At 43.3% G+C, this 27,499-nt stretch overlaps 1 protein-coding gene across 1 annotated transcript in view; it reads right to left on the bottom strand.

The window, feature by feature from the left end:
- Nucleotides 1-22,705, bottom strand: part of fam20ca (FAM20C golgi associated secretory pathway kinase a) — a 36,556-nt gene extending 13,851 nt beyond the window's left edge. Inside the window, exons 1-3 of the mRNA XM_070981383.1 lie at nucleotides 21,394-22,705; nucleotides 20,488-20,672; nucleotides 16,631-16,709 (exon numbers count right to left, since the gene is read on the bottom strand). Coding sequence (XP_070837484.1) covers nucleotides 16,631-16,709; nucleotides 20,488-20,672; nucleotides 21,394-21,953 — 824 coding nt within the window. The 5' untranslated portion in view covers nucleotides 21,954-22,705. The remainder of the gene's footprint in view (nucleotides 1-16,630; nucleotides 16,710-20,487; nucleotides 20,673-21,393) is intronic.
- Between the last annotated feature and the right edge of the window lie 4,794 nt (nucleotides 22,706-27,499).

Below are 27,499 nucleotides of genomic sequence, written 5' to 3'. Positions count from 1 at the left end.
AAAAACACTTCAAATAACATCAACTTGTTTCCGATTGTGTATGTATCACACAATTCCCCATGTTGCAGCTACTGTATGTGGGCTGAATCTCACTTCCTCCGTCTCACTGCTCTATATTACTCTTAGAGCTATTTCTGAGACGGCTGTGAATCCTTTATTTATTTTTTTTGCTGGCCTTAATTGACTGGTGTGTCATATTCAGCCGTGTTCCCCTGGGCACATCGCTGCATACAGCGCAGTGTTTAAAGGCCTGAAATCACTGTGAAGACCTGATGCAAAGCTGCAGAATTATATCTGTGCTTTTGGGATCCCTTCCCTGCAATCATCTTAACGGGCTCCCCCGAGTCGTGAGCGCACTTGGAATATGTATAAAAAAAAACTGGAAATCTTATTAGTATCACTGCGTATTTCTCACAAAGCCACATTTTTGGTGAATGCATTAGCGCTTTTCCATGTCAAAATAAGTGCTGTGCTTGTTACTCAATAAGCGTATTCACTGGTGGCTTCCAGTAAGAAGTGCTACCCAATGGCAGCTTTCTGATATCAACAGACTAAATGTTTGATGACTCAACAGCTTTTCAATTACACTTCATTCACTCACAATGATCAGAAAATAGACCTCAGTGTGTTTTTTGTGACATTACAACAGCTTCACATCAGAAGGATTTTTTTTTTTTTACAAAGCAACAGATGGAGAAAAAACAGATTATTTCACTCGGTGTAATTATGAAAATTGACATTTTCCTTTTAAAAGATGTGTGGTATCATTTTCTATGGTGGAAAAGTTAAGTGTAGCAGCTTTACAGCAGAAAAACAGCCGCATCCTACCTTTGTTGGTGTCTTGTGAATTGAATGTATGAAAACACGTCATTTTCCCTCCAATCTTTGTCATACTGGATTCATACTTCCTGTCAGAGTAATGCCCTCAGGCTGTTGTACTTTTGTTGAAAGCAGTTATTGTTTTGTGCAGCAAACAAACTCCTTTGGGGTGTATGGAGCTCAGGAAGGCACATGCATCTAAATATTTTCAATGGAAAGCAAAAAAAAAAAAAAAAAGGTTGAAATCTGTTCGTCAATGACCTTTTTTTCTACGTGTGTGTGAGCGTACGTGTGTCGGTTATGTTGCAGGGGGATGCTGACATGAAACTGCGCTCACTGATGTACTTGACATGTATTTGGTGACATAAAGTTGCTGTGTTCCTTGGTCCTCCACATTACCATCAAAATGAATTTGATTTGATTTGGCATCAAAATGAATGTGTTCCTTAAATTGACGCCATCGGACCACGAGAGCAGACACTTTCTGCGAAGCTGCTTTCTTAATCGTTCAAGCTGTGTTTTTCATCAGGCCACGATAAAACCTTCTGTGACAGAAATTTAACTAAAATGACAGAAAATGATTGATTCTGGCTAGACGAGATTGACTGAAGTGAGGTTTTCTTTGATGAGACTAAAATGTCCAGACTTTTAATCAACTAAAACTAGACAAAAAAACAAAACAAAACAGGATAAGGTTGAGTAAATGTGATTTGACACAGGATATAGAAAAGAGTAGAAAAGAATGATCAGAGACATTCTTGGTTTTAATGATGCAGCAGTAATGTGCATTTCCTATAGGTTCATAAAGTGGAATAATACGACTGTTTTCATGTATGTAATGTGTGTTGTGTGTGTTCAGTAAGGGGGATTATATATTCTTATATACTTGAGGGATGAGACAGGTCTTTATGCTTCTGGTTACCCTTCTCTTTGTCTCTCCCCGTCTCCCACACCGTCACCCACGGAAGACAGAGCGCACATCGGTTTATCCTCAACAATCAGGAGTGTTCCAGCAACGCAGAGCCACACTTTGTCATATTTACATATCCATCCACAGAGGATTAACCGTTTTTCAATAGCGCAAGTCTGAGGCAATCCTTCACAGGGTGCACAATTCATGACAGGCTTTGCACAGAATATGAACTGTGAATTATGCAAAACATACTCAAACGTCAAGGGTATTCTTGGGTCAACTGTGATTAGCTGTCACAATGCACAAGCTTGGGGATATTTAGAACAATAAGCTTCAAAATGTGGCAGAGTGTGTTGACACTGCATGCTGACAGAATGTGCAGCTTTCCTCAGTGTGTTTTTCTATATAAATACCGGCGTTTTATCTTGAACAGTAGTTTTTCTAAAGCCGACCACCTGTTCCAAAAAAGTCTCCAAACCTTTGACAGCTATATCAAACTGAACATCCCAACCAGCTCATAAAATGAGGCATGTGAAGATTTCCTGGGAATGCAGCTATGCTGTGGATTGTTATTTCCCTCCACACTACCACAAATATTACACCCAGCCACCATGAAGAGTCACAAAGAGCATTCATGAAGTAGAAGAAGGCACAGGAACAGGAGAGCTCAGTCCCTCCACGATCTTTTCCAGCAGGAAATTCCTCCAGAAAGCCTCTACCAGTTGTCTCTATCCCTCACAGCTCCAGAGGAGGAGCTGATGGGGTGGGGGGGAGAAATAATGTGAGAAAAAGTAAAAGAGAGCATCCACCTCGACACCTCTGGTCTTACAGGGGCAACGGAAGATCAACACAGTCCGCGAAGGACGACATTACTTCCATAATGAAAACAAACTGGATAGCTCTCAGTCTGCTGGGATCAATGGGGATTTCAAGAGCTTTCCCTGTATGTGTGTGTGAGCTTTTGTTTCTGCCTGCACACAAAATCAATGGGCATTACCATGAGTCTTCATCTCACAGGGACTGAATAACAAGCGCTGGTATTCAGCATGACATGTAAGCTGAAGCTGATGAGAGGAGGGGGAAAAAATCCCAGTCTGAGCGTGTCAGTAAACTGCAGAAACTGCAGGACTAGCGAAAAGTGGTCTCTCTACTCAGACTAAGGAGGATTTGGGGAAAAGATACAGAAAGCGGCTTCAGTTTCGGGTATCTCCTTTCAGTCTGAATTCCTTCTATTTGTTCTCTGCCTTTGACTTTGAAGGGTGGATGCTGCCATGTCTCAAGTTTGAACACATATAATTTAATTGGAAAGGTCTTCAAAGCTGGAGCAATGCAATGCTTCTGGGACAGTTGCATGCATTCTCTTAGTCATAAAATAAATTTGAGGTTATAAAAGTCTATGAGAAAACTTTGACCGGGCTGAAAATACAATCATGTTCTCCTCTTGGGACAAAATTCAAAGCAAGTTCACCGAGTGGAAATTGGCAGATGACGGTGCCAGAATGAGCGCTGAGGAAGAGAAGACTGAAACACCTGCCAGATCTGTATAAATCACCCGTTTCTGAAGTGAGAATCTGCACTGAGAGGCTCTGCATAAAGGTCCATCCTCCAAACTAGCCCGCGGTACAAACCATTAACAATTTATTTGATTATCGTGAAGTAGTTGCTGAACAGCAAACATCCAATTAGAGCAAATTATGCTAAATCCTGGGAAGCATTAATTTTCCAGACTGACTGCCCCAACACAAGCACACACACGCACGCACGCACGCACGCACGCACGCACGCACGCACGCACGCACGCACACAACACTCTCAGCTAGGGATATGGAGTGTGTCTGTATGGTCTGAGCCAAGACAAGTTAATTGGATTGTGAATAAGCATTTTGGATGTCCATTATCTTTGGCCATCTGTGGGGGGGGTATCTTGAAGTGTTTCATCCAAAACAATCCTATTATGTTGACCCAAAGATAAGAAAAATGCACACACACACACACACACACACACACACACACACACACACACACACACACACACACACACACACACACACACACACTCTCTCTCTCTCTCTCTCTCTCTCTCTCTCTCTCTCTCTCTCTCTCTCTCTCTCTCTCTCTCTCTCTCTCTCTCTCTCTCCATGTACACACTGTACAAAGCCATGCTTATTATCACCTGCTGCAGCGGTTAGAAATCTCTCCCATCTCCCAGCTCTCTCTCTCTCTCTCTCTCTCTCTCTCTCTCTCTCTCTCTCTCTCTCTCTCTCTCTCTCTCTCTCTCCCAGCTCTCTCTCTCTCTCTCTCTCCGCCCTTCCTCAGACGGTGTGGATGTCCCTGCCACCTTAAGGTGCTCTGGCTAAAAACCAATCAGCCATGCATCCACAAGCACATCTCCATCACTTTCTTTTACCTCCCTCCTTCCTCCTCCTTCTGATTTCCTTTTCCGGAAGGACACCGTGACTGCCGGCCAGTCACTCCCTTCCCCATCTGTGTTTACTTAAATTGAATGTGGACACAGCACAACAGCAGATAATGCCTGTCAGATGCAAACACGCACGGCAACACACTCGGATGCACACAGCGGCAGCACCGCAGAGCAACTTGGCACCCGCTTATTTTTGACTATCTCTGAAGACTTTAATCTATAACAGGCCAGAACGGCTTGAAAGACTCTGTAACAATTTACCCTAATTAGTCCAATGTGAGGCTTGTTAAAATGCCATATTCCAGCAGCGCATGGCTAATGACAGAATAGCTTTTGATTAAGTAGCGCTGTCTTCTTTTAGCTCCCTAATGAATGTGTTTATTAATTACCTGAGAAGCTTTGGGGTAGTCCCAACAACCTGTTCTGCTCAGTGCTAAAAGTTACAAGCTCCTGCAGTGCATTCATCGCCACATTCAGCTCAGAGAGCGAACAGCTCAATTTTAGCATGCTGTCGGTTATTTTCAACGCCGCTTTTCCTCACCGTCCCAAAATGGATTGCATACCACCGAGTGAAACCTAGCTACATAAAACTCAAAACTTCGATAGCTCGACCAAAGAAAACAATCAAAAGAGCCTTTCCAGAAAGCTATTTTGCAGGCGAGGCCCCCAAATCGAGGCATGGGTGTTTGTGCTTCGTCTCTCCCACAGCTGAACTTTTCTATTTAGACCTGTCAACAGCCTTGTTGTGCTCCGTGGTTTGTGGTCAGATGCCGTTTCCTAAATAGAAACCATCTATCAGAGGCTAAGTGGTGGCTGAGAGATGTCATTGTGGTCATGAGTGGGTGACGGCGGTGAAGGAGGAAGTGGTGAAACCACTGGAAAAACAGTTCCAAGGGTTGCATTTATCCTTGTATAAGAGCTAAGTGGGATGGAAGGAGTCCAGTGCACTTCAGGATGAATAGAGTTAATTTGTATGTGAAAGAATGAGGAGGAGACTAAGGATGTCTTCACACTCAAACCAAAAATATGTTCCTGACAAATATCTATATATTCATATCTATCAAAGACATCATCGCGAAGGTACATTACAGCACAGTCTTGTAGTGCACTAAGTGATGCTCTCAATGAGAAGGAAGCAACTGAAACACCGGCTCAAATGTAAAAAGGCAAGAATCAGAGAGAGATATTTTCTCCCCACCATCACTGGTCACACAGCGTATCACGAAGCTCTGTTCATGCATCATCTTGTGACAGCTGCATTTTGTAATGTGACCTTTAATGTCGCTGCAGACCGTGTCCCAATGCATCATCTTGTAATGATGATGTATTGTTGGTGCGCTGGTCCTCCTTCTGTATACTGCACAAAGCGGGCACAATAACATAAACAGCTTATGTAATCCTATGCACTACACCACAAAAAACATGCTAAGAAATAACCATACAGTTGAATCAAGACCTCTGTGTGACGCTCCTAAGCTTGAGAAACATTTTTTGTGTGGCCCTTGCACTAGATAGCATTCAGATGGCTTTTTTTTTTTTTTTAGCCATACCAGCTGCATGGCTCCAGGGATGGCGATGTCAGGCTGCGGGTTGCTCTGTTGACTACTTTTGTTCAGACAGAAATGTCTCAACAACTATTCAATGGTTTGCTTTGAAACAGACATTCATGTGTCCCAAAGCATAAAACCCACTGACTTTGGCTATCCCCTGATTTTTCCTCTAGCGCCACCAGCAGGTTTACATATTTTTTTTTTTTTCAGTCTTCAGTCAGCCTTCTTCATGTCTTGAGAACCACTGGATACACCTTGAAATTTGGTGCAGATATCCACAGGAATTTGCCCAAAGGATAAATCCTAATGACTTTGATGATCCTGTGATTTTTCTTCAAGCACCAGGCTGTGGTTTTACATGGATGTGTTTTGGATGCACTGCCATAAAGAATTGGACATTGATGTCCCCCTAAGGATGAATTCTCATACATCTGGTGATCTCTTAGTGCCACCATAAACTCAGATGATGAGCACGGTAAGCCTACCAAACATCAGCATGGTAGCATGTGTACATTAGCATTTAGCTCAAAGCACCACTGTGCCAAAGTCACAGTGCCTGAGCCTTGCAGAGCTGCTAGCATGGCTGTATTTTTGTACATTCGTTAGGTTGACTGATGAATAAATTCACTGAATGTAAAGCAGAAAATGCCAAAGTAAATTTGGCTTTGGGAGGAAGATATTTCCTCCTGAAATTGGCTGTCCGCAATGCAGAATCCATGAGAATTGAGCATTTTTTCCCAAGACTCACCGCCTGCCCACACACTGACTGGCTCATGGGGAAGACAGCTGTTATGTGAAATGGTCTGTCTGTGGATTCATATAGTCCATATCTACTGATGCTGCCATGTCATGACCCTCATGGGATGGAGAATGTCTACTCTACTAAACTGTTGTTACATTTAACATAATCAAAATAGGGCCAAGAGGAAGTAACACATGCAGACAGCACACATTATTATGAGCTTTTTCATATCGTACAGACTCCATTTGCACTCCTTTAGTGAACAATCCTCCCGGCAGCAGCAACACTGACTGAGAGTCTCCCTGCACTGCCAGCACAGAGGCTCTTCTGTCTGCATCACTGCTACACAGAGCTGCAAAAGGGAGGGTGGGAGGGGTGACCCAGGGAAGCCCCCGGATCAGGTTCCTACCTCCCTGGCCCGGTGATACTAGACCTGGCCACCGCAGCCCCTCCCACACCCTGCCCTGACAATGGCCAAAGCCAACGAGAAACCTCTTCTGGTTTAATTGGTAGACAATGATTGCATTCTCCTCCCCCTCCACTGGCTCCATCAGAGGGATAGGGGAGTCACACACGGCCTAATTGCCACCTTGCATGGGACAGGCTTAAGCACGGGCCTGGCCCACAATGGATGTATTAACCTCTGTGCATGCTATCACAAAGGCCCAAGTTACAGAGCCACAATGTTCTCTCTCTTTCTCTCTGTCGAGGAACTGTTGTTTCATTCATTCAGCTTGGAGAGACATTCAGGTGGACTGTGATAGATCTACCTGGGAAAGGTCGTTATCTAATGACTGAGCTCAGTTGTAAGGGGTGGTGCAATGCGTGTGGTCCCATTGTTAAGGGGCAACAGTTGACTGAGTGACAAAGAAACAATGAGCCATGTGTGCTCTGTCATTTTCAGACTGCCCTAATAAAAAAAGAGGAACTTTTTTTTTTGAAGCCTAAGTCTAAGCCCAAGCAATTATCCTCATTATAGCTTCTGAGAAAGCCTAGAAATTAAAAAGATTAGGGCCATTAGCAAGATAGTATGTTGCACAACAAGCTGTTGTCTGACTTGTCAGGATAAACTGCAAAAATGCAAGATCTTAATCACAGATAGTGTATTCACCAAAGCAATTAGATGACAATTAGCCTTTCAGAATTCCCCTCAATTAAATGAAGCATTCCTGAGTACTCCTGGGTCATTTTGTGTAATTGCAGCAGATAATTCTGCTGAAGGTACAGTGAATATCCCCATCATGAGTCAAGGTCTCGCCTCCTTTCCTCACCTCATAAAAAGAAATGCTCAATTGTCGAAATTCACCTCCTGGAGGGAAATGAATTTTCAGCATTCCAGACAAATGCAGCAGTGACATTCCTACTGAGGAGCTTAGGAATCTCCCCATATGGTATTTCAGACTATAATGATATGTTAGGATGGCTGAGCAACATAACCATGCACAGCAGTGACAAAAACAGGGTCAGGAACCACAACATGCATGCACAATAGCATAAACAGAATTCACTTGGATGTGGTGTGACACAGAGGAGCAACACATGCTCTGATCCACAGCCACACTGACATAAATGCACAAAAACCATAAAATGGACATTAAATCAATTTTTTTTTTTTAACAATCTGGTTCTCATGGTCATAACATGGACATTAAATAGACTTCCTGGTGTCTCAGGATGTTGCCTGGTAATCGTGACGCCAGGAAGGAACTACACTATTGCTGACTAAAGATGTATGCATGTTTGTCATTATTAGGTGTTTTTTTATGATTCAACACTGATGTGATCTCATTATTCTGTAAGAAGATGGTCTGGTTGGGGTGCCGTGATTTGGGTCATTACCCATAACAAAGTAACTACACGTGCACACACACACACACACACACACACACACACACACACACACACACACACACACACACACACACACACACACACACACACACACACACACACACACACACACACCACTCATAGTATCATCCCCAGCAACTGCTGGCCTGTAATCACATTACGATTAGGGTACTCATGGCACCGCCACATTACAGTGAGTGCATAAACACTTGTTAGACAGAGAGAAAACAGAGAGAATCTAAAAATACAGAGCCGAGAGACTCTGAACGGAGGAGAGGGACAAGCCGAGGATTAGTACCGCCTCAGCGAATCAAACAAACAAGTCCAAAGAGGAGCTTGAACGGGAGGTGGAGACAGAGAGAGGGATGGGCAGAGAGCAGGAGGAAGGGAGGGATGGTGATGAAAAATGCCACTTCCTCAGGAGCTGACCTAGTAAAACATTCATGAGAGATGTCTTTATGTGAAGTGTGTGAGGGTGGGGAGGGTGTGAGGGGAGTTAAAGGCTTGGGAGTCTAAAAAAAGACAGTCCCTCTGTGTTTCAATGTCTGTGTTTGGAGTGTGTGTGTGTGTCAAAAAAAAAAAAAAAAAGTTATTTGAAATTTGAGATGATACACAAGCACGTTTCGTGCCAGATGCTACACGACCAACCTCTCAAATCAAGAATAGACACTGAACTGAGACACCGACAAACCACAGGAGTGAAACACAAACAGGAAGAGGATGAAAAGATGTAACGTCTCTTGAAAACATCCAGCAAATGGAGTAGAAATGACTCACTGGTAATTATAACAGCAGTGAATGATAGAAGATGAGTGATTTCAGAGGACCTAGAAGTGTGGCAGCACCCAAACACACTTTAATGGCGAGACATAAGCAGATAACAAGCTGAACGCATATAGATGAGTGACACTTCAATTATACCATCACAAACTGAAATTCTGCCTTTATTAAGACATTGCTGTGCTAACTCAAAGTGTGTGTGCGTGTGTGTATGCTGATGACTCGGCAGACGTGACGAACCTCTGACTCCAGCTGGTTATGCGATGGTTAAAGCATTACACTAATTAACTGGCTCATCTCACAGCCTACAAGAGGTCAACACATCACAGCGCCCACACACACACACACACACACGCACAGAATATACGCACATGCATGGTAACCCAGCTATAAACACTTTGAGCTCAACAATGCAAACAACGCACATTATTTGGTAAGCAACGGTGTGAAGCAGCGAGATGGAGAATTTCATTTAGTGGGTTTGTTAACACGGATGCCTGAAATAGGAAAATATAAAGAAGAACGTAAATGAGGGCAAAACAAAAAAAAGGAGAACTTGTATACGTGGCAGATATGTAAGCGTACATGCTGAGACTATTGACTTTACAACAGTATCAGCCTGAGGCTGGGGGACACAAAGCTCTTTGATAGACTGAATAAAGGAGAAGGAGGAGAGAGGTCAGGAGAGGATGAAAGAGGAGCATGGAAGGGGGGGGGGGGGGGGGGGGGCTGTGTAAGATGAGCAATCCTCAGCCACATTAGAGCAGCTTGAAAACCAAATTAATCTTAAAGACCTGCAGAGGGAGGCAGTAGTGCCCAGAGCCTGAAGAAGAGCCGCTGGGCCCGGCCCTCTCCTGGCTGCAAGTACAAAGCTGCATGAGAAACAGATGTTGTGAACGCCTGACACTGCAACGCTTTCACTGTGTGTGTGTGTGTGTGTGTGTGTGTGTGTGTGTGTGTGTGTGTGTGTGTCAGAGAGAGAGAGAGAGTTAGAGATAAGAAAACCTAGAAGAGAAAGATGGAGGAAAATGCAGCAGATAATGTTTGACAGCAGACATCATCTCTGCCTCAGATGATTGTCTGTGTCTGATTTCGCTGATTCAGGGACTGATTGTGGCTGTGGCCAATAATATACAATTAAAGGATGGTTAGGGTTAGGCAAAACATTTGGATATGGTTAATAAAGAAGCAAATCTTAATTTGCAGGTCTGTGATGGATGCAAATTTCATTCATGTTCATGCAGTAACAGATGTAATTTGTAACTGAAAAACAACATTAATACTGAACAACAGTACAAATATTGCAATACTGTAATTGCAACCCACTGACCCACCCACGCACTCTCTGCCCCACCACATAAAGATTGCAATACTTCCTGCATTGGACATAAGGTGAGAAATTTTCCGGTATAGACACAGTAACTCCAAAATCTTCTGCTTGTCATCATCACTGATCTTGCCTGCAAGCTTTTCATCCTCCACAGTCGACTTCGTGTTGAGAGCGTGTGACTCCAGGCCCTCCTTAGCAGACGCCTTGCCGGCTATACCATAAACTAAAAAGACTAATGATTTAGCCTTAATTAAGTCATGTCTGATATAAAATAAACAGCAGCTTGGGAACTGATTTAGATTCCCAGATGCAGAACTTCTCATCCTTTTCTTCATTAAGCACTGAAGCTATTAAGCGTTTTTTTTTAATCAAATTCAAAAGCTCATCTTACCCCAAAGCCTACACTGTAAACCACAATAATGAGGTTCAATACTTTTATTTTAGTCCCTTTTTAAGTTGCACGGAATAGGCATTCATTTCATTGAAAATGCAGCCTTCTGAAATAAATAGCTAGTTTATTACCAAGAAAAAGTAATGACTAATCCCAACACGGATGTTAACACACTCTGGTGGTTTCATTGGGAAACAACACAGTTAGGCAACGTTTAACTGTTCCTCTGTCTATCAAACACAGGGCAGACAGATTTTCTTTCTAACTTCCTCATACTGCTAACATTACCTCGTTTTTTCTATTCTTTTTTTTACTTCTTTGGCCTCCTTCTCTCTGCAAATATAAATGCACACAAATGTATGATATGAACTCTGAAGTGAGGAGCAGAAGGAGAATCAAAATGCGCTGGATGGATTTGAAACATTTGACATTTGAAACAAATTTATAGCCTCCTCGATCTCTGCCCACTTGTGAACAAACCACACCTGCTCTCTACAGATTGTCATTGATTTCAACAGCCAGGTCAGACAAATTGCCTGGCATCCCGAGCTGCTCTGTCCCCTGCCAGCTGATTGGTCTAGTGTGCTTGTGTGATATGAGTGGACTGAATGGGATGACTGTGAGGTCGCTCTGATGCCAGGACCGCACAGTAGGGGCTGCTGAAAACCTGAGGAGTCTGTGACTGCCAAACGCCGCTCAACTAGAAAGCCCGATGAAGCCACGAAGTCGTGCAGCCAAAGTTTACATAACCTATCAGCATGTGAAAAAATAGATGTGACAACTCAGCTGAAGCTTTTTAGAATATGTGAGATTGAGGTCAGAAAACTTCATAGTGGACGAGGAAGTTTACGTGAATGGGAAAAGATTTGACGTTTCATCACATTTAAAGTCTCTTTATGTGCTTCGAGGCTGTTTGACTTGTCACAGCGAAAATCATTAGGGGGGTGTTAAACAGTGAGTGGTCTGGAGTGAATGAGCTAGTTTTCTTTTGTGTGTGCAGGCAGAGAGTGGGCTTGCAGTCACCGCCTCCTGTGTAATATACCCACAGCTCTGACTGAGCGGCTACAGCTGCGGCTTGGCTCGCTGCTCGCAGATTTTCCAGTACCAGCCCTGGGTGATGGAGGGTGCACGAACTCCGTAACCCCCACAGCGTCCTTCTCTTTGCAGCTTGTGTGTGTACATATGAGCATGTGTGTGTATGAGCAGCAGCTGTGCGAACAGCTGTCTACAGTAACATGTTTCATCTGTGCGCACGCTGAAAGATGAGCTCAGACGGCACCTCTGAAAAGTGCGTCCAACTTATGGCCCTTGTGGTAGCTTTTTAGTGAAATGCTGTCAATTTACAAAAGAAGAAGAAAAAAACAAAAACGAATATGGTGTCAACAGTATTTTAAGATAATGAAAAAGATGTCAGTTCAGCCAGGAGGGGATTTTGTGTGTGTTTGTGCAGTGTATGCCTACATTTTCAGGCATATGCTTTTATATGCATGCATGTGTATGTAATCATGCCGTATTTATCCATGAAATGAGATGTTCAGGTTCTTAACAAAGGGGCTTGTTTGGATCGGATGGATCTTCTGAAGCTCCAGTGTGATTTGGCTTTCTTCCATAATGTGAGACCATTATCCTTTTGTTGGGTTTCTGTTCATGATTGCAGCTGAACGACAGGGATAACTCAATCTGTGAAGCAGTTGTTATTGTCATTTGGTCCACAGATGCTTGTTATCTAGTCACGAGTTTCAAGGATTGTGACGTCTGTGATCTAAAATCTCTATGGCTGAAGAAGATTAAATGGCAGCTCTTGCAGAGAGGAAATATTTGTAGTCAGCAGGTGAACTCTCCAGAAACTTACCACAAGCCATCAAAGACAATTTATGAGCAGCTGCTCCGGCTGCACTTTACATGAATGCATGAAAATCCATGATAAAATCATCAATCTTTCATGATCAGATCAATAACCAGAGCAGGGAGAGGCCATCTCCCGAGGACATTAGATGCTTCAGTCCAAATAAGATTCCCCATCTGCAGAGAGGATCCTTGGAGACATGTCAGTCATAACCCAACTCGAGCAAAGCAGACATGATAAGGCCCTCTGATGGACTTGTGGTTATGAAACAGCCTGTAGATGATAAAACAGCCTCTTGGGTGTTGCAACTAAGAGGCTCTGCGGCCAAACTCCATGGGCTTTACTAACGTTAGGAGCCCAAGCATGTCAGAACTGATCCGATTCATGCAGATGAGGATGTATCCTGATTCCCCACGGTGCTTAAGGATGGGCATGTGTGGCCTATATATATGTTCTAGCACACGTCTTTACATGTAATGAACACAGCGTGTTGATATAACAGCTCCCGGCACAACTGGGGCATGTATGCAGCAAACAGGAACGATGAAAGTCATTTCTGCTATTCTTGCAATGCATAAACCATTTTGAACTCTGAGACTATCAACAAAATCAAAGCGAGGGGGGGGGTGGAAACAGGCTTGTCAAGCAGCGCTTGATGGAGAAATTAATTCTTTCTTTGCACATCTGAGCCTTACACCTCCTTCATCAATCCTTCAACCCTCCATCTGACAAATCCAATTAGCATGACATGAGCATTCTGTATACACACCACATCCAGGATCTTGGCAGGGGATGGCTAGGACGGGCACCAGGGAATTGGGCCAGACAGACATGGAGGCCTGGCATGGAGGGTCTCCACTCGGCCTGTAACCTAGCTCCAGCTGGAAGACCCAGTTCCTTGACAGGTTGGCAGTGATAACCGCTCCCCTACCCTCTGGTCTGTCTCTGCTTCTCATCTGTCTTCCAGTACCAGCCCTCTCTTTTCACATGCCACTTCATTTTCCTTCCTTCCTCTACAGGCTTTGACCCTTTCACTCGCAGCCATCTGATATTGCCACCTTCAGCTCAAATTGAATCTATTTTGTGTTAATTTTTGTTGGCTAAATGACAGATTTTCTCATGGTGGCACTGTGAAATTGATCCACTTTTTACTCTCATAATCAAGGCATTATGACTAGTGTAGATACCCTCAGTTTGCATGAACTGACCTCTTGAACATAATTTACCACATCCACAATTGAAGAGCTATATTTAAACACGTTTGATTGTTAGATTACAATTCTTCAGAGGGAAGGCATCATAAACGTTTGGCTAGCGCAAACATCAGGAGATCATTTTTTGTGGGGAGAAAACAAGCTGTTGTGACCTAAAACACTTAACCAAATTGTAGTTTGGAAACTAAACGAGCATCTTCTACCCGGTTGTGGGCACCGACTTTAAATCACCAAGCACAATCACAGAGTTCATCTGACAGATAAAACGAAGCTCCAAACTTTTTTCCCGGAGCTGCACAGAGGAAACATCGTTTGGAGGTGTCTGGCAAGCTGTCAGCTTGTGCAGTCTCCTGGCCCATGCCGGTGTGCAGATTTGCATTCGGCTCAAAGGAGGCCTGAAACATCAAAGCCTCTTTGAAGCACCACTTGATGCTGCACAATGGGACAGGTGAAGTAAAACAATGCAACACAGCATTGCTCTGAACTACTGTACCCAGAATGCACCACAGTTCCGAAAATAAAAGTGGGACACATCAATGCCATTGTAGAAACAACAAACCCTGATGATGTGCTTTAACAAAAGTAGAACAAAGGTTACTTTTTTACGCCGTTTCTCTCAGAAAACTCTGATATTTTTGTATTTCCGCTCGGAGGACTTTTGTATAATATCTGTAAACACTGGAGACAGGTGACTATGACAGTCAAAGCAAGGACTTTGAATATAATATGACAGGCTAAATAAAGAGCTGCAGGAATCTGTAGCATATAATTCTAAAATTGACATGCAATTACTACCAAAACAGTTTCTGACAGCCACTGGGAAAGACTGCTTTACTCATATCTACCGTAAAGAATCAGAGCTTTTCTTGTCACACACAACAAGTTTATTGGACAAAGTGTTGCATATCCAATCGCTGCAAAGTTTCCAACATGATTTAAGTTTTAAATTGAAACTCATGGCAAGTATAATTTAATCATTTGCCTTCCAGATTGTAATAAGTCTGAACCTGAGACTCGAGCTTTCAATCAGCTGACGGTTTATAGAAAAATGTGGCCGCAGATGTACTATCCTATTACTTAGATATAAAAGTGACAATTTTAGTCCAAAGACAGTTTTGATAAGCATATTCTTTACATTCAGTATTTCTAATAAGCTGTGATATGATGATATATTTTGTCTTGCAGATGTTTCAAATGGAACTCATTTTCTGTGCTTCACAAAGCTGAATGAAAGCTACATATGCACGTATAACAAGACATTTGCAGACTTTTTCCTGACACTGTTAATGCCACATGATGCTCAGGGCAGCGGCCCACGGCCAGGCCACGCCTCACAATGCTCTCGTTCTTTTTGTTGCCACATCCTGCCATCGCATTCGCACAAAGACACACCAATCACACGTGCCCTCATATTGTCCGATTGTCCGTGCTGCCCAGGAGCAGCCCCTGAATGCCCAGTCCAGTCTAATAGCTACTCAAAAATACCCACAACAAACACGGGGTAATCTCAGTTCTTGTCAAATATGACCATGCCACTGATGCCTGCTGGGTGCTGTTGTTGACTTGAAAGGTTTGCGTGTATGAAAGCGACAATAGAGGCTCAGATTGCCTTTGTTCAGACCCTATCCTCTGAGGCGAATGTTGTAAACAATGCCTCTAGAATTTAACCACTGATTGACCTTGAAAATGAAAAGCCAAGTTAGGATGCAGAAAAAGACTCAGTCAAACACGTGCAACTCAGAAACGCTGCTGCTGTTTATATTTAGGGATGGAGTTGCACTGCAGGCAGGTAAAGAGGAGCTGACTAAGGTATATGAACACTGAGCACGAGGTGAATAAACTTTGTATAAACTTTGCAGCCTCTCCATAAATCAAGCCCTGACAGTGAAAAGATATTCAGAAGCAACATTTCATCATTCATATTCAAGCTGATGTTGACTTTGCGGGCCTGAACTCCTTATCCTCCCACTAATGTGACTTTGGCTGCAGAATCATCACAAACTATATCCGCGCAGGTTGTCAAAGATACGGCGCTTTGAGCTTTCATGAGCATCACTCACCAGATCTGTAAGCAAACACACAAACACTCTCTCTGTCTGTCTCTACCTCTTTCCCTCTGTCTCACGCTTGCTCTCCCAGAATCTAATACTCTCCGCTGGGGCTCTCATGTAGAAAACCATTCTGCATTTCATAGCAATCAAACCAGGCTCCTGAGCAATTACTTCTGATCGCAGACCAGTTGGCCTGGACTCTGTTTATCCGTGTTGGCATGGGAATTCATCGGGCAAAACTCAGACAGCTGAGAGGGAGGGCATTTCTTTTTCATGTGCAATGCGCCACTGCCAGCATATATGCCTCCCCGAAGACGTCTTCACGATGGCTCAATGCTCATTTTAATTAACACATAAGCCTGTTGATGTTAATTAAAAAGCGGACAGGAAAAGATCACACAGAGGGGAGCGCTGTGTATCTGAATGCACCGAAAGATGCAGCGACAGTGCCTGGCACTTATTCAGATGAGATTTCCTGTAGTCCTCTTAAAACATATGCATTACAAGTGGGCATATCAAACCGAGTGTATCAAACACATTTTTGATGTTCGCTATTTTAGGGGGAACATGCAGATTTGCTGAAATCTGAGAAATGGGTTAAAGCAGAGAAACTGCTATTAGAAGTTTAACAAGGGTTGCAGTAATAGTGGCAGTATCTGCACACGGTGCGGCGTAGGCTTCTATCTGTGCTGTCATGTACGTCAGTTGTGGTGCTACTTACTTCATGGGCTTGAACAGCGCTTGTCCATAGTTCTGGAAAGTCATGATCAACTTCAGCTGGGTGCCTCCTGATTTCATGGCTAGGAGGAAAACAATCAAGATGTTAGATCCGAAGCATACACACACAGATAAACATAAACACACCAAAATAAACTCGCACACATGCACAGCTGTTTTATTTGCCAATTTGGAGAAGGCAATTTTGCATGAATGCATTACAGAGCCATCACATCTGCTGACCAATTTGCCAGACACCATACAATCAAAGTGCAATTGTGGCAGTTAGGAGCAGGATGTGACTGAGAGCAAGAAGTGGCATGAAAAGCATCTGCTACTGTAGTTGTGGGTTTGATGGAGGGCTGAACAGGGAAATGGACAATTTGTCAGAGTGACTATGTGTTCTTGCAGCTGCTTGTGTCTTTCGAGAGACACACAAAAAATGCACTTCTTAACATAAATACAGCAGCGTATTATTATAGTGCAATTACTCTGTTGATGAATGGATAAACTAACCCTGTGTGTTTCCATCCATGTGCATATATGTGCACACGCTGCACAACAGACCTGATTCTGACCAGATGTTTCTCTGTAAGCCCCCACGGATCACAAACATCGTCAGTCACAGCTCGTGCACGATAGACTCTCCACAGCCATGTCTCCTCTCACTCCCTCCAAGCTGACCTCCTGCACCCTGGGAGGGGAGCCAGGGCACATGTCTCTGACTATCAGTCATGTCCATGGTGTCTCCCACAGGCTGATGGAGACTCGCTGTGAGCTTCCTGCCCGCCTCCGACTCAAACAAAGGGACCGCCAGGCCTGTCTAAATGCCTTGTGTTTCTGTCATAATGGACAGGCTTTCGGGGGATTTGCACATTTATTACAGCGCATTAACTTGAGCATATTACACAACACAGCGCTTCTGCCTAACCCCAATATCAACCTAAGCCCCCTGTAGTGGACCCACTTACTGACTGGCTTGCTGGCTGAGTAGCCGGCTGCACTCTACCTCCTGCCCAGAACTATCTTTTGTGTTTATTGACTCTCTTGCTGTGTCTCTCAGTTTCTTCCTCTCTCTTGTTTGTACAAGTCATCCTTTTATTCTCTCTCTGTTATGCTCCGTCTGTCTCACTCACTTGTTGTCTTACTCACCGCTGGCAAGCCTCCCCATTTACCGTGACTCATTTTCAAAAGCTTTTGTATTTTACATCCACTGTTGCACAAAGCACAACCCACATAACCTCCGGTCAGCGTCTTCTCATTTACGACAGAGGACGGATGTTGAGTGAAGCCAATGAATACCCTGATTTCGTGGCATTAGGCCTCAACATGTGCCAGATTTGCTGCAGCCAGGTCAAGTGGACGGTGCCCCCGGGGTAATCTTTAAACTTGGTACCGCTATACAACGAGCCTAAAACCTTTGAGAGATTGCAAATGACCGAACTATGTTTTACTGCTGTGACCTTGAACCCATAAGCCACAATCCTTCAGGGACTGACCTCAATTCTCTGCCCGGTGCTGGACGTGTATAAAAAATTGTTTCTAATTGAAAGCTACAAAAGGTAATCCCTTATGAACCCACCCCCCGGGCAAAAGCTCAGCTGATTGTTTCTTTGGATTGTGTCTGCGCTGACATGCAATCAGACATTACTTGAACTTCAACGAGACATTCTTTTGATTCTCCTAAAGGCCATCTGCCTCACTATCTGTGTGAATGTATGTGTCTCGTTGGATCTAACCATCTATCTCCTGCTCTCATTTCTCCAAGCATCCACAAACGAATCAATGCCCCTGTCGTCCTCTCTAAACCTTTCAGTTCTCTGGTCTCTCAGAAGGCTCCGGGCCTCACCCACCACCGCCGCCTGATCCCCCTTCCCATCTCAGTGCCGTGATGATAAATCCAGCCTGCTCTCACCTGTGCCACCGCACGCTACTGTGCGTATGATTTATGAGTCCGGCTGAAGACTGAACAAAAGGCCACAGAGACACAGACACAGAGGAGGGAAAGCGAGGGGAGCTCGATCGCGCAGAAAACGCTGAACAGGGAAACTTTCTAATGCCGTCTCTGTTTTGCAATTTTAGTGAGACAGATAAGTGGTAAGTGTATGCACCAATTACGGGGCACAAAAGCTTGTAATGCATTCTTCCAGACACACACACACACACACACACACACACACACACACACACACACACACACACACACACACACACACACACACACACTGGGTTTTCTATTCAGCAGACAGTGTTTTTATAGGTGTGTCTGGGCACAGATTGATGGTTTATATATTATAAACACAGGAGACAAAAAACACACACCAACTGCTAAAGTGTAGGCTGAGATGTGTAGCATGAATGATTGTGAGCTGCCTGTGAGAGATGGAGGGACTAATAACAATGAGACAGTGGAGACAACGTCAATAACAAGTACAATGACTCTTTTTGAGCACACAAAGGCACAGCAATAACAGCAGCAGAGGATATTTTGGTATTCACTGTCCAGTTCGAATTCAATCCAAATGATTTGCTTCATATTGTGGTCATGATTATTTTTCACAGTTATTTGTCTCACGTATTTTTACACGGAGACAACATCTCCTTCACAAAGGAGACTGGGCCAAGATGGCATCAGTATAATGAGATGTTGGAAAAACTACAACAAAGCACATTAATAGTGTATCATTTACAGTGAAACATTGAAGCAGACCCGTCTTTGACAAAGAGCAGCAAGTACTCAAGCAACCTGCGGAAATTTGGTGGTTTAAATGGCACTTTTGCACTTTGACATATTTTTAATTTTCTCACTTTTCAGAACAGAAAGTCTCCCGACAGCATCTGCGATGTGTCGTCCTGTGTCGTTCACTTTTATTTTGCACAGAATGTGCACTTCATCCAGTTTAAAAGCAAAGTGTCTCCAAATGGCAGTAATGGATGTTTTTGAATGAAAGCAATTTTAAACATTTCTCGCCATTAAGTTTGCCTAAAGATGTTTAGCAGCTCTGTGAAATATTTTAGCCATAATTTCTCTTTACTACCCAGCTGTCATCCATTCTTCCTTCCTTTCAGTCTTCTAACACCGTGCAGGCTCTCAATCAAGGCTGCGATTGGTCAGGTGAAATTAAGTGCTGCATATCCTGCATTGGATTATTAATGATTAGGCCACATAGCAGCTGCAAAACACACATGCTAGCCAACACGCTGGCCCAAACACATGCACTTTCTCAAACCAACACACCCACATTATTTGATAAAGATAGATTGCTAGAATCTATATCAAGCTCTCAAGAGAAAAGGCAGCTGAGCACAGATTTCTAAACTCGCACGCATAAGCAGAAATATAGATAGAGGGCCAGATGTGTGTGTGTGTGTGTGTGTGTGTGTGTGTGTGTGTGTGTGTGTGTGTGTGTGTATGTGTGTGTGTGTGTGTGTGTGTGTGTGTGTGTGTGTGAGATTCTGGCCTCCTTCTCACACACGTGCACACACAGTCATACTGTATAAACAGGAACGCACATATTATGATTCATTGTATACTCATACAGGTCAGCTGCACATAAGTCACTCTTTGGTTCAACCAGTTTGGGTTTCTGAAGGCTGATACTGCTCCCAATACTTCTTTACGTTTTAATGAATTTTACTCTTTCCCAGGCTCTTTAAGCTAGCTTGATCATCAATTAACTCTTCTGTGAATAAAAGCAAAACAAAAACAAAATTTCTTCTCAAGTTTCCATCATGTTGGTGGTGGGCAACATGAGGCAAAGATAAATGATCAATCTTGGCCCAATAATTACACATTGACAGCACAGAACGCCATCTCCTTCACTTCACACATGGTAACGCAGCTGTCCCTGACGGACTCACCCACGCTGGTGACCCTCTGTGAGGCCAGGTCCTTCAGCAGGGCGTCCAGCACAGGACTGTGTCTGGAGTACAGCTCGTAGCGGTTGATGCCGATGTGGAAACGCAACCAGTTGGGGTAAGACTCTTCTGTCACCTCTCCCGTTGGAGAGAACTCCTCCTCCTCCTCGTTCCCCTCTTCATTGTGCCTGGAAAATGGGGAAGGAGAAGGGGCTTAAAAAGAAGTTGTGGTGCAAGCAGATTCCTGTTAAGATTATTTTGAGTGTATGCAATTGATGATTACAGTGTTTTAATTGAGCTGTATCAGACAAATTGTTGCTGCAGGAACAGGCACGGACGTCTTCATTCTTATAACAGATGGATTTGTTACTGTTATGAGGTGAAAATGCTAATTTATTGACTGGCATTACTCAAGATCATTTAAAAAAACTAAAACAAGACGATAACTGATAACTTGCATGCCTAAAACGGTAAGACAAAAGGAGAGACGGGTGGATGCAGCAGATGGACACTATACTGCAGGCAGAAAACTGGATGGATGGAAGGACTTATCTGCTGGTTGATAGATAGATAGATAGATAGATAGATAGATAGATAGATAGATAGATAGATAGATAGATAGATAGATAGATAGATAGATAGATAGATATGCGCAGAGGGGTGGATGTCTTATGAGCTGTAGGTCTGCAGGGACATTAATCAGTATGAATTGGGTGAAAACTGGGACAGCATCAGAAAGCATGTGAGCTAAATGAATTCATTTGCTTCATTGTAGATATCAAATTACTTATATTTCTTTCTATTTATTACTGGTCCCTTGCTTGCATCCCTTCAACAGTCAGATGTTTAAAGCTGCCTCACTGTCCCACTTGTAACCCTTTAAGTTGAATAAATTCCCCCCCAGCTTACCATCCTTGGTTCCCTGTTGCTCTGGGATAAAACCTGATGTCAGTGTTGACGTTAAACAAAGTGTCATCGTCCGTGAGGGGAGGAAGGTCAACCTTGTATAAAGGATGCTCAAACAGAGCGGACAGTCGCGAGACACCGTGGGCTGGGACGGTCCGACCCCCGCTCGCGTCACCGATGAGCGGCTTGTGGTCCTCCGCCTTCCCCGCCGACGGTTTCGTCCGCCTGAAGGACTCCGCTCTGTCCGCGGCCGCTGTGATTTTTTCCAGGGAGTGCGACGTGAGGTTGGAGCTCGGCTCGTTGCTGAAATCCTGCAGGATTCTCAGCGTGTGCTTGTTAGGCCAGCCCGCTTCAGCCGCCGACCTGGCGCGCTGCTTCCCCCAGCCCTGCGACTCCCCGCCCGGGTGGTGAGCGCACTGACAGCCGCCGTCCCCGCTGTCCGTTCCCGCCGCTCGCTTCTCGAGTTTCGGCAACAAGTCTATCATGATGTGCATGGTGCACGCCACCAAAAACACCATGAGTATCAACACTCTGAATTTACGAAACAATATCATCTTGATCATCTTTTTTTTTTTTTTTCTTGACAGAGGGTAAGCTTCAAGCGCAGCGCACCTCACGGCACCGACATTGATGTCCAACAGTGTTACGCGATGACAAAGCAGCGATGTTGGTTTGAAGATTTACTGTGATCACTGCACACATAATGCGTGTCAGCCTATGTCAACAACTCCATACTGTACTCAGCCTTTATTTTATGTTTTTTAACAATAGTCCCAATTCTTCCTTCCCAGGCAGGTGGACGCACCGACTCATTGTGAGCACTAGATACTTCACTGGCAGCGGCTCAAGAAGTGCTCTTCATTCATTGCCAGGTTGAACAGGATACAGTGTCAGGAGGACGGACCACTAAATAAATCGTTAAGAAGAGGTAACAGGAGGGAGGGGAGGGCAGGGGGTGTCCTGTAAAAAGCACCGATGTTCTTCCTCAAACCTGCTTCCTTGTGTCGCTGCCAGCACGGAGTGAGATGTCAAAATGAGTCATAACTGTCTTCTGAGGGGAGAAAAAGTAGCAGGAAAGACTTATATAGTCCACGCACACAGCCTTCCTGGTATTTAGGATGAAGTGAGAATTGCAATTTCAAAAACCAAAAAAAGTGAAAAATCCGCTAAATAACAGGTGATCCGCTGAGATGCTTGGATGCGGTCCCGCTCCTCCGCCGCTGCAAGCCCTCGCTGAAGTCAAATCAGAGGCTGGCGGGCAGGTGCAGGGATCCTGTTGTCATTTGTCCCCTTAACGCTGCCTTGTCTTCCTTCCAAGTGTTCATCCAGGGTGGGTGTGTTAAATATTATGATCCAAGCCCTCTGAGCCCAGCCTCGGTGGCGTCATGAGGGAAGAGATTGGCTGCGTCCGCTCATACAAGTAGCACTAGTGACATGAAAGGCGAGCTTCAGGGAGGAAAAGCTGTGGACTGAAGCCCTTTGAGGCTGCAACTCCTCTCTCCGCAGCCAGAGGGCGTTGGCTCAACCTGAAACACTGGGCTGTAAGATATATGATCTGAGGAACAATGCATATCATTCTTCAAAGTGCGCAATGAGACAGTGGTTCTGAAAGTGGGCTCTGGAGGGTCTGATGGGTCCGTGGAGTCACCAGCCAAACGAGGAATCACTGAAATTCACTGTTGCATTAATGAGAGGCTAACAGAAGACTGCTACTCTTCAGTGTTGACAGAAACAAGCTATTATGTTGGAACCAGGCACAAAAGATCCTCTGTTATAGGACACTGCACAGAAAGCTTGTTTTTAAAGCAGTTGACTATTGATTAGTTTTGTAATCTTTCTTTCTTTTCTTTTTTTTTTCATTAAATGAGCATTTGTTCAACATCTATAGTGCATGAAAATGGTGAAAAATGCCTTTCACAATTTCCATTAAATGTCCCAAGACCCACTGTGTTCAATTTAAAATGATAGAACACAGAGAAAAGCAGCTGAAATCAGAAAATGTTCGACATTTTAACGAAACAAAGGATTATCAATGGTAAATGGAGTGCATTTATATAGTGTTTTTCTAGTCTTAACAACCACTCAAAGAGCCTTTAGAACACAAGTCAAACACAGATGACACAGCATCAAGAGCAATTTGGGGTTCAGTATCTCTTTATCTTTATTTTATTTCTAGATGAATTAGTCAATTATTTCTCCACCAGGTGTATGTTTGTTACACAAGACTACAATACAGAAACAGATTAAATATTCAGAATTGTCTGACATAAATACAATTACCGAGAATATTCCAAAGTCAAGCATAAATAAAACAGAATGTGGTAACTTTCTAATCCTTTTTGACATATACTCAATTGAAAACAGACAAAGACGATATATTTAATGTTTAAAGCTCATCAACTTCATTGATTTTTTGTAAATATATGCTTATTCTGAATTTGATTGCCAGCCACACGTTTCAAACAAAGAGCAGCTAAAGACTGAGCTATAGCGTGTCGCTGACTGTACATCAAAACGTGATTCATTTAATTGTAATCAAAGGGTTTCTTATCAGGTTACTTATCATGCATAAACATAAATCCTCCTCTGTGGACATTTCACAGTCAGAACACACCTATCTGCCCTCTCAGAGGCGAATTCTTTATTTGCTGATAAAGTGAAACACACCTTTCATTTACAGCTGCAGGGGGATAAAACGCAGCAATTACTGCAGTTGACACAGGGCTGGACAAGGTTTCTCTGAGACATCACAGGATTTAATGAATAACATGTTAATTGCCATGGAGCTCATTCAAGCTGCCAAATGAAGGCCTTTTGACTGCCAGACAAAAACATACAAACACACTGAGGAAATCTATTTAACCATTTTGTCGAAAAACAGAAGGGGTACACAGTGTTTGAGGGGAAGCAAGACATGTCTTCAGTGGAATCACAAAGTAATAAAAAGAACAAATTACACATATTCTTTTGGCTTGTGTGTGTGCTGCACAAGGCTCACCAAGTGGGCTCGATTGGAAGAGCTTCACTTGGCTTCTGCCCCTCCTCCCAGAGGCACTGAGTTGGAGTTCATGCCACTGCCAGATTTGTGCATCTAAATAAAACAGGATCTTCAAGCTAACAAGCAAACAAATTGTTCTCCCAAAGGCGAGCCTGCTGTCCCAATTCATCATGTGCTCCAAACAAAACAAATTGGCATGCGCCGACATGTTGGAATCCACTGATACTAAAAAGGTATTCTATGAATTATGTAATTTGTTTCAGCTCAAAGAGTAAAAATAAACGGTTAGCCACGTAAGAGAGATGTTATTCCTGCAGCAGTCTGTACCTCTGAGCATGCTACAGTTTCTTTTGGCACACAGCGTCGATGTGCATTGCCAGAGAGCACAGCCCTAACCTATATTAGCCGATGAAGCATATTTGTGATTGTTTGCTGGAAGCAGCTGCAGCTGTCTGCCCTCCAAACCACTGAGTTTCCCCACTGTTCAGAACTTAATGCTTTGGAGGTACTTTTATTGAAAAGAGGTTGTGTTTTCACCTATTTTTGCAATCAGTGACTATTAAAAAAGAGAGAAATTACCCAAATATGTTGATTATGAAGAAATGGCATCATTCATGCTCTTGGCATCTAAGCAATTAAGAGCACTTCTTGGAAAGGAAAATGGAGAGTTTGAGATTGCATGCTGTTTTCATCCGAATGAATGTGGGATTATAATGTCAAGAGGGGGGAAAAAAGAGAGAGAGAGAAAAAGAAATATGCATTCAATTTGTTCACAGGACCGTTCTCTTTTGCTTTGGATTCATGCCATGAAGTCAAATTCATTTAAAGGTAAAACTGCTCCAGAATGAACCATAACTATTTTGACATTTTCTAAAACACCAGGAAAGAAATGAAAAGCACAGTCTGGTCATTTCCAGGAAGATTAAGTGGGGCTACTCTGTATGGGCTCCCATTAATACTGAGTGCTGTTCAATTCTTGAGCAACATGCTGGTAACAAATTAATTGATTAAACAGTACTGGAGCAACAATTTACAAATGTACTATAGATTGCGCCAGATATGTTGTTGCTGCCAGTAAAAATAGCAAGTGTCAATCTGCTGCAAAAACAATATCTTAGTTTTGTCTTTAATGTATTTTATAATGATTCCTCATGAAAAACAGGTCTCACCATTATTATGTGGGCCATTCATCTTCACAGGAAGCTAAGGTAGAAAAGGTCAAGAATGCACCTTCACTGCAGCAATAAGCCGCTAACAACAGCTATGTGGATAAGAGGAGAGTTTAAAAAGATAATTAGTAACAGATTGTTTTTAACATGATCTGTTTTGTAGTTTTAATAATAACAGTATTTTAAGCCTACAATAATCTCCACTCAAGTAAATGGCAGTTGTGGTGCTTTCAGGTTCCAAATTGTACGCCATATTTCGTGCTTCCAGAGCATCGATCCCAGAGCTGTTTCTCTGCATCAAATTTATCTCCTTTGCTTTTGCAAGAGTTTGGTAACCTGTGACCCCAGAAAGGAAAAGTGACTGAAGATGGAGTAGTTCAGTTTCACGGGAACCCAAAGTCCTCCTGCTTTTCATAGCTGAAGCTGGACTCATATCATTTTGATTAGCCTTGGGTATTAGAGAAAGATTCACCTTGTTTTTAGAATAAGATGGGAAGGGAGAAGAGGGTGAAACACATGAGCTAAAAGTAAGTGTAAAAAAAAGAAAATAAATCAATGCACAGTGTGGATCCAGGTCTGACTTGGCCCACTGGAATCCACTGAGAATATTTTTGTGTCTGTCTGTGTGTCTGAATGTCTGACCCGAGGGCACGTCTGTTCCTCAGGTTGGAGAGAGACTTTCAAAAGTTCAACTTGAGCTCCCACACCTCACCAATGCCAAGCTAGTCTGCAGGATTCAAGGTTATATAACAACGCAGATGGTAGCACCAGATTGAAAGGCATGATTTACTTCTGAATCCAATGAATCAAGTATTCAAAATATCTCTCAGAGGAGCAACGATAAAAAAATATATATTTTTATGGCTTTGTTTCATAAAAGGCCGTAAGCTTAGTCACATCAAGCCCTGTTAGGCAGTTTTATGAGCCTGTGTGATTTGTTAACTGCTAATTTCAAGCTGAGGGATAAATGGCTGTGCAAATGTCACAAGGATAGAAGTTATAATTGGAGAATAATGTGATCGAGTAATAGCAATAAAAATGTTGTTTTGACAAATGGCTTGTCAGTGGGCACCGCTGGTACGGCAAAAGGAAGGAGGGTGTGGCTGATACTGTGAGGGAGGGTGTTGAGTAATGACACATTTCTACATACGCTATGAAAATGGGCTTCTGTGGGCACATGCATAGGCAGTATAAAACATGGACGTAGTCGCCGTCACGTCACCCGTAGGTTTCTGAAGAGCCACTGTGAAGCTTGGTGACAGTGGCTCCATCTTGGCAGCGTCTGACTCCGCCAAACTCCCAGCTAATCCAGAAATGGGCAAAGAGGAGGAGCTTGGATGGTGTCACTCAAAACAGCCACGATTATAATTATGCGTAACTTTTAGCCTTAGTATAATTTCAATTACCCCCCGCGACCCCGAAAGGGATAAGCAGCATAGAAAATGGATGGATGGATGGATAATTTCAATCAGTGAGTTGTATGAAAATTCACCCCCTGTACGAGGAAATTACCCACAGAGATCAAAATATTTTTCTGTACCAGACTGTAAACATGTTTATTTCTGCTGTGTAGGTGGGCTTTTTAATATGGGGGTCAATGGGGATTGAGTCGCTTTTGGAGCCAGCCCCAAGGGGCCATTTGAGGAACTGCAGCTTTTGGCTCTTCGCCTTGGCTTCAGTTTTTAGCGTTGCAGGTTGGCCACATGTGAAAGACACAGTGTGTAAAGGGCTGACTGTAGGTGTAGGCTGCTTTCCTTCATGTGGAAACCTCTGCAGGACTCAGTTTTCTTACTTTAAACGTGACATTATTACATGCTTTGAGGTTCAATTACTGTGCAACAGTGTCACATACCATATGCTAATTACATTAATGTTATTGCTCATGCTGCTCTCTCTGTGTAATATGAATTTGAGTATAAAGCATCAGTCTGGCACATGGTCT

The sequence above is a fragment of the Chaetodon trifascialis genome, chromosome 15 (assembly GCF_039877785.1).
Source record: "Chaetodon trifascialis isolate fChaTrf1 chromosome 15, fChaTrf1.hap1, whole genome shotgun sequence".
In the NCBI taxonomy this organism is placed as follows: domain Eukaryota; kingdom Metazoa; phylum Chordata; class Actinopteri; order Chaetodontiformes; family Chaetodontidae; genus Chaetodon; species Chaetodon trifascialis.
Note: the sequence above shows the minus strand (reverse complement) of the source record. Positions and strands in the feature narration are given on the sequence as shown.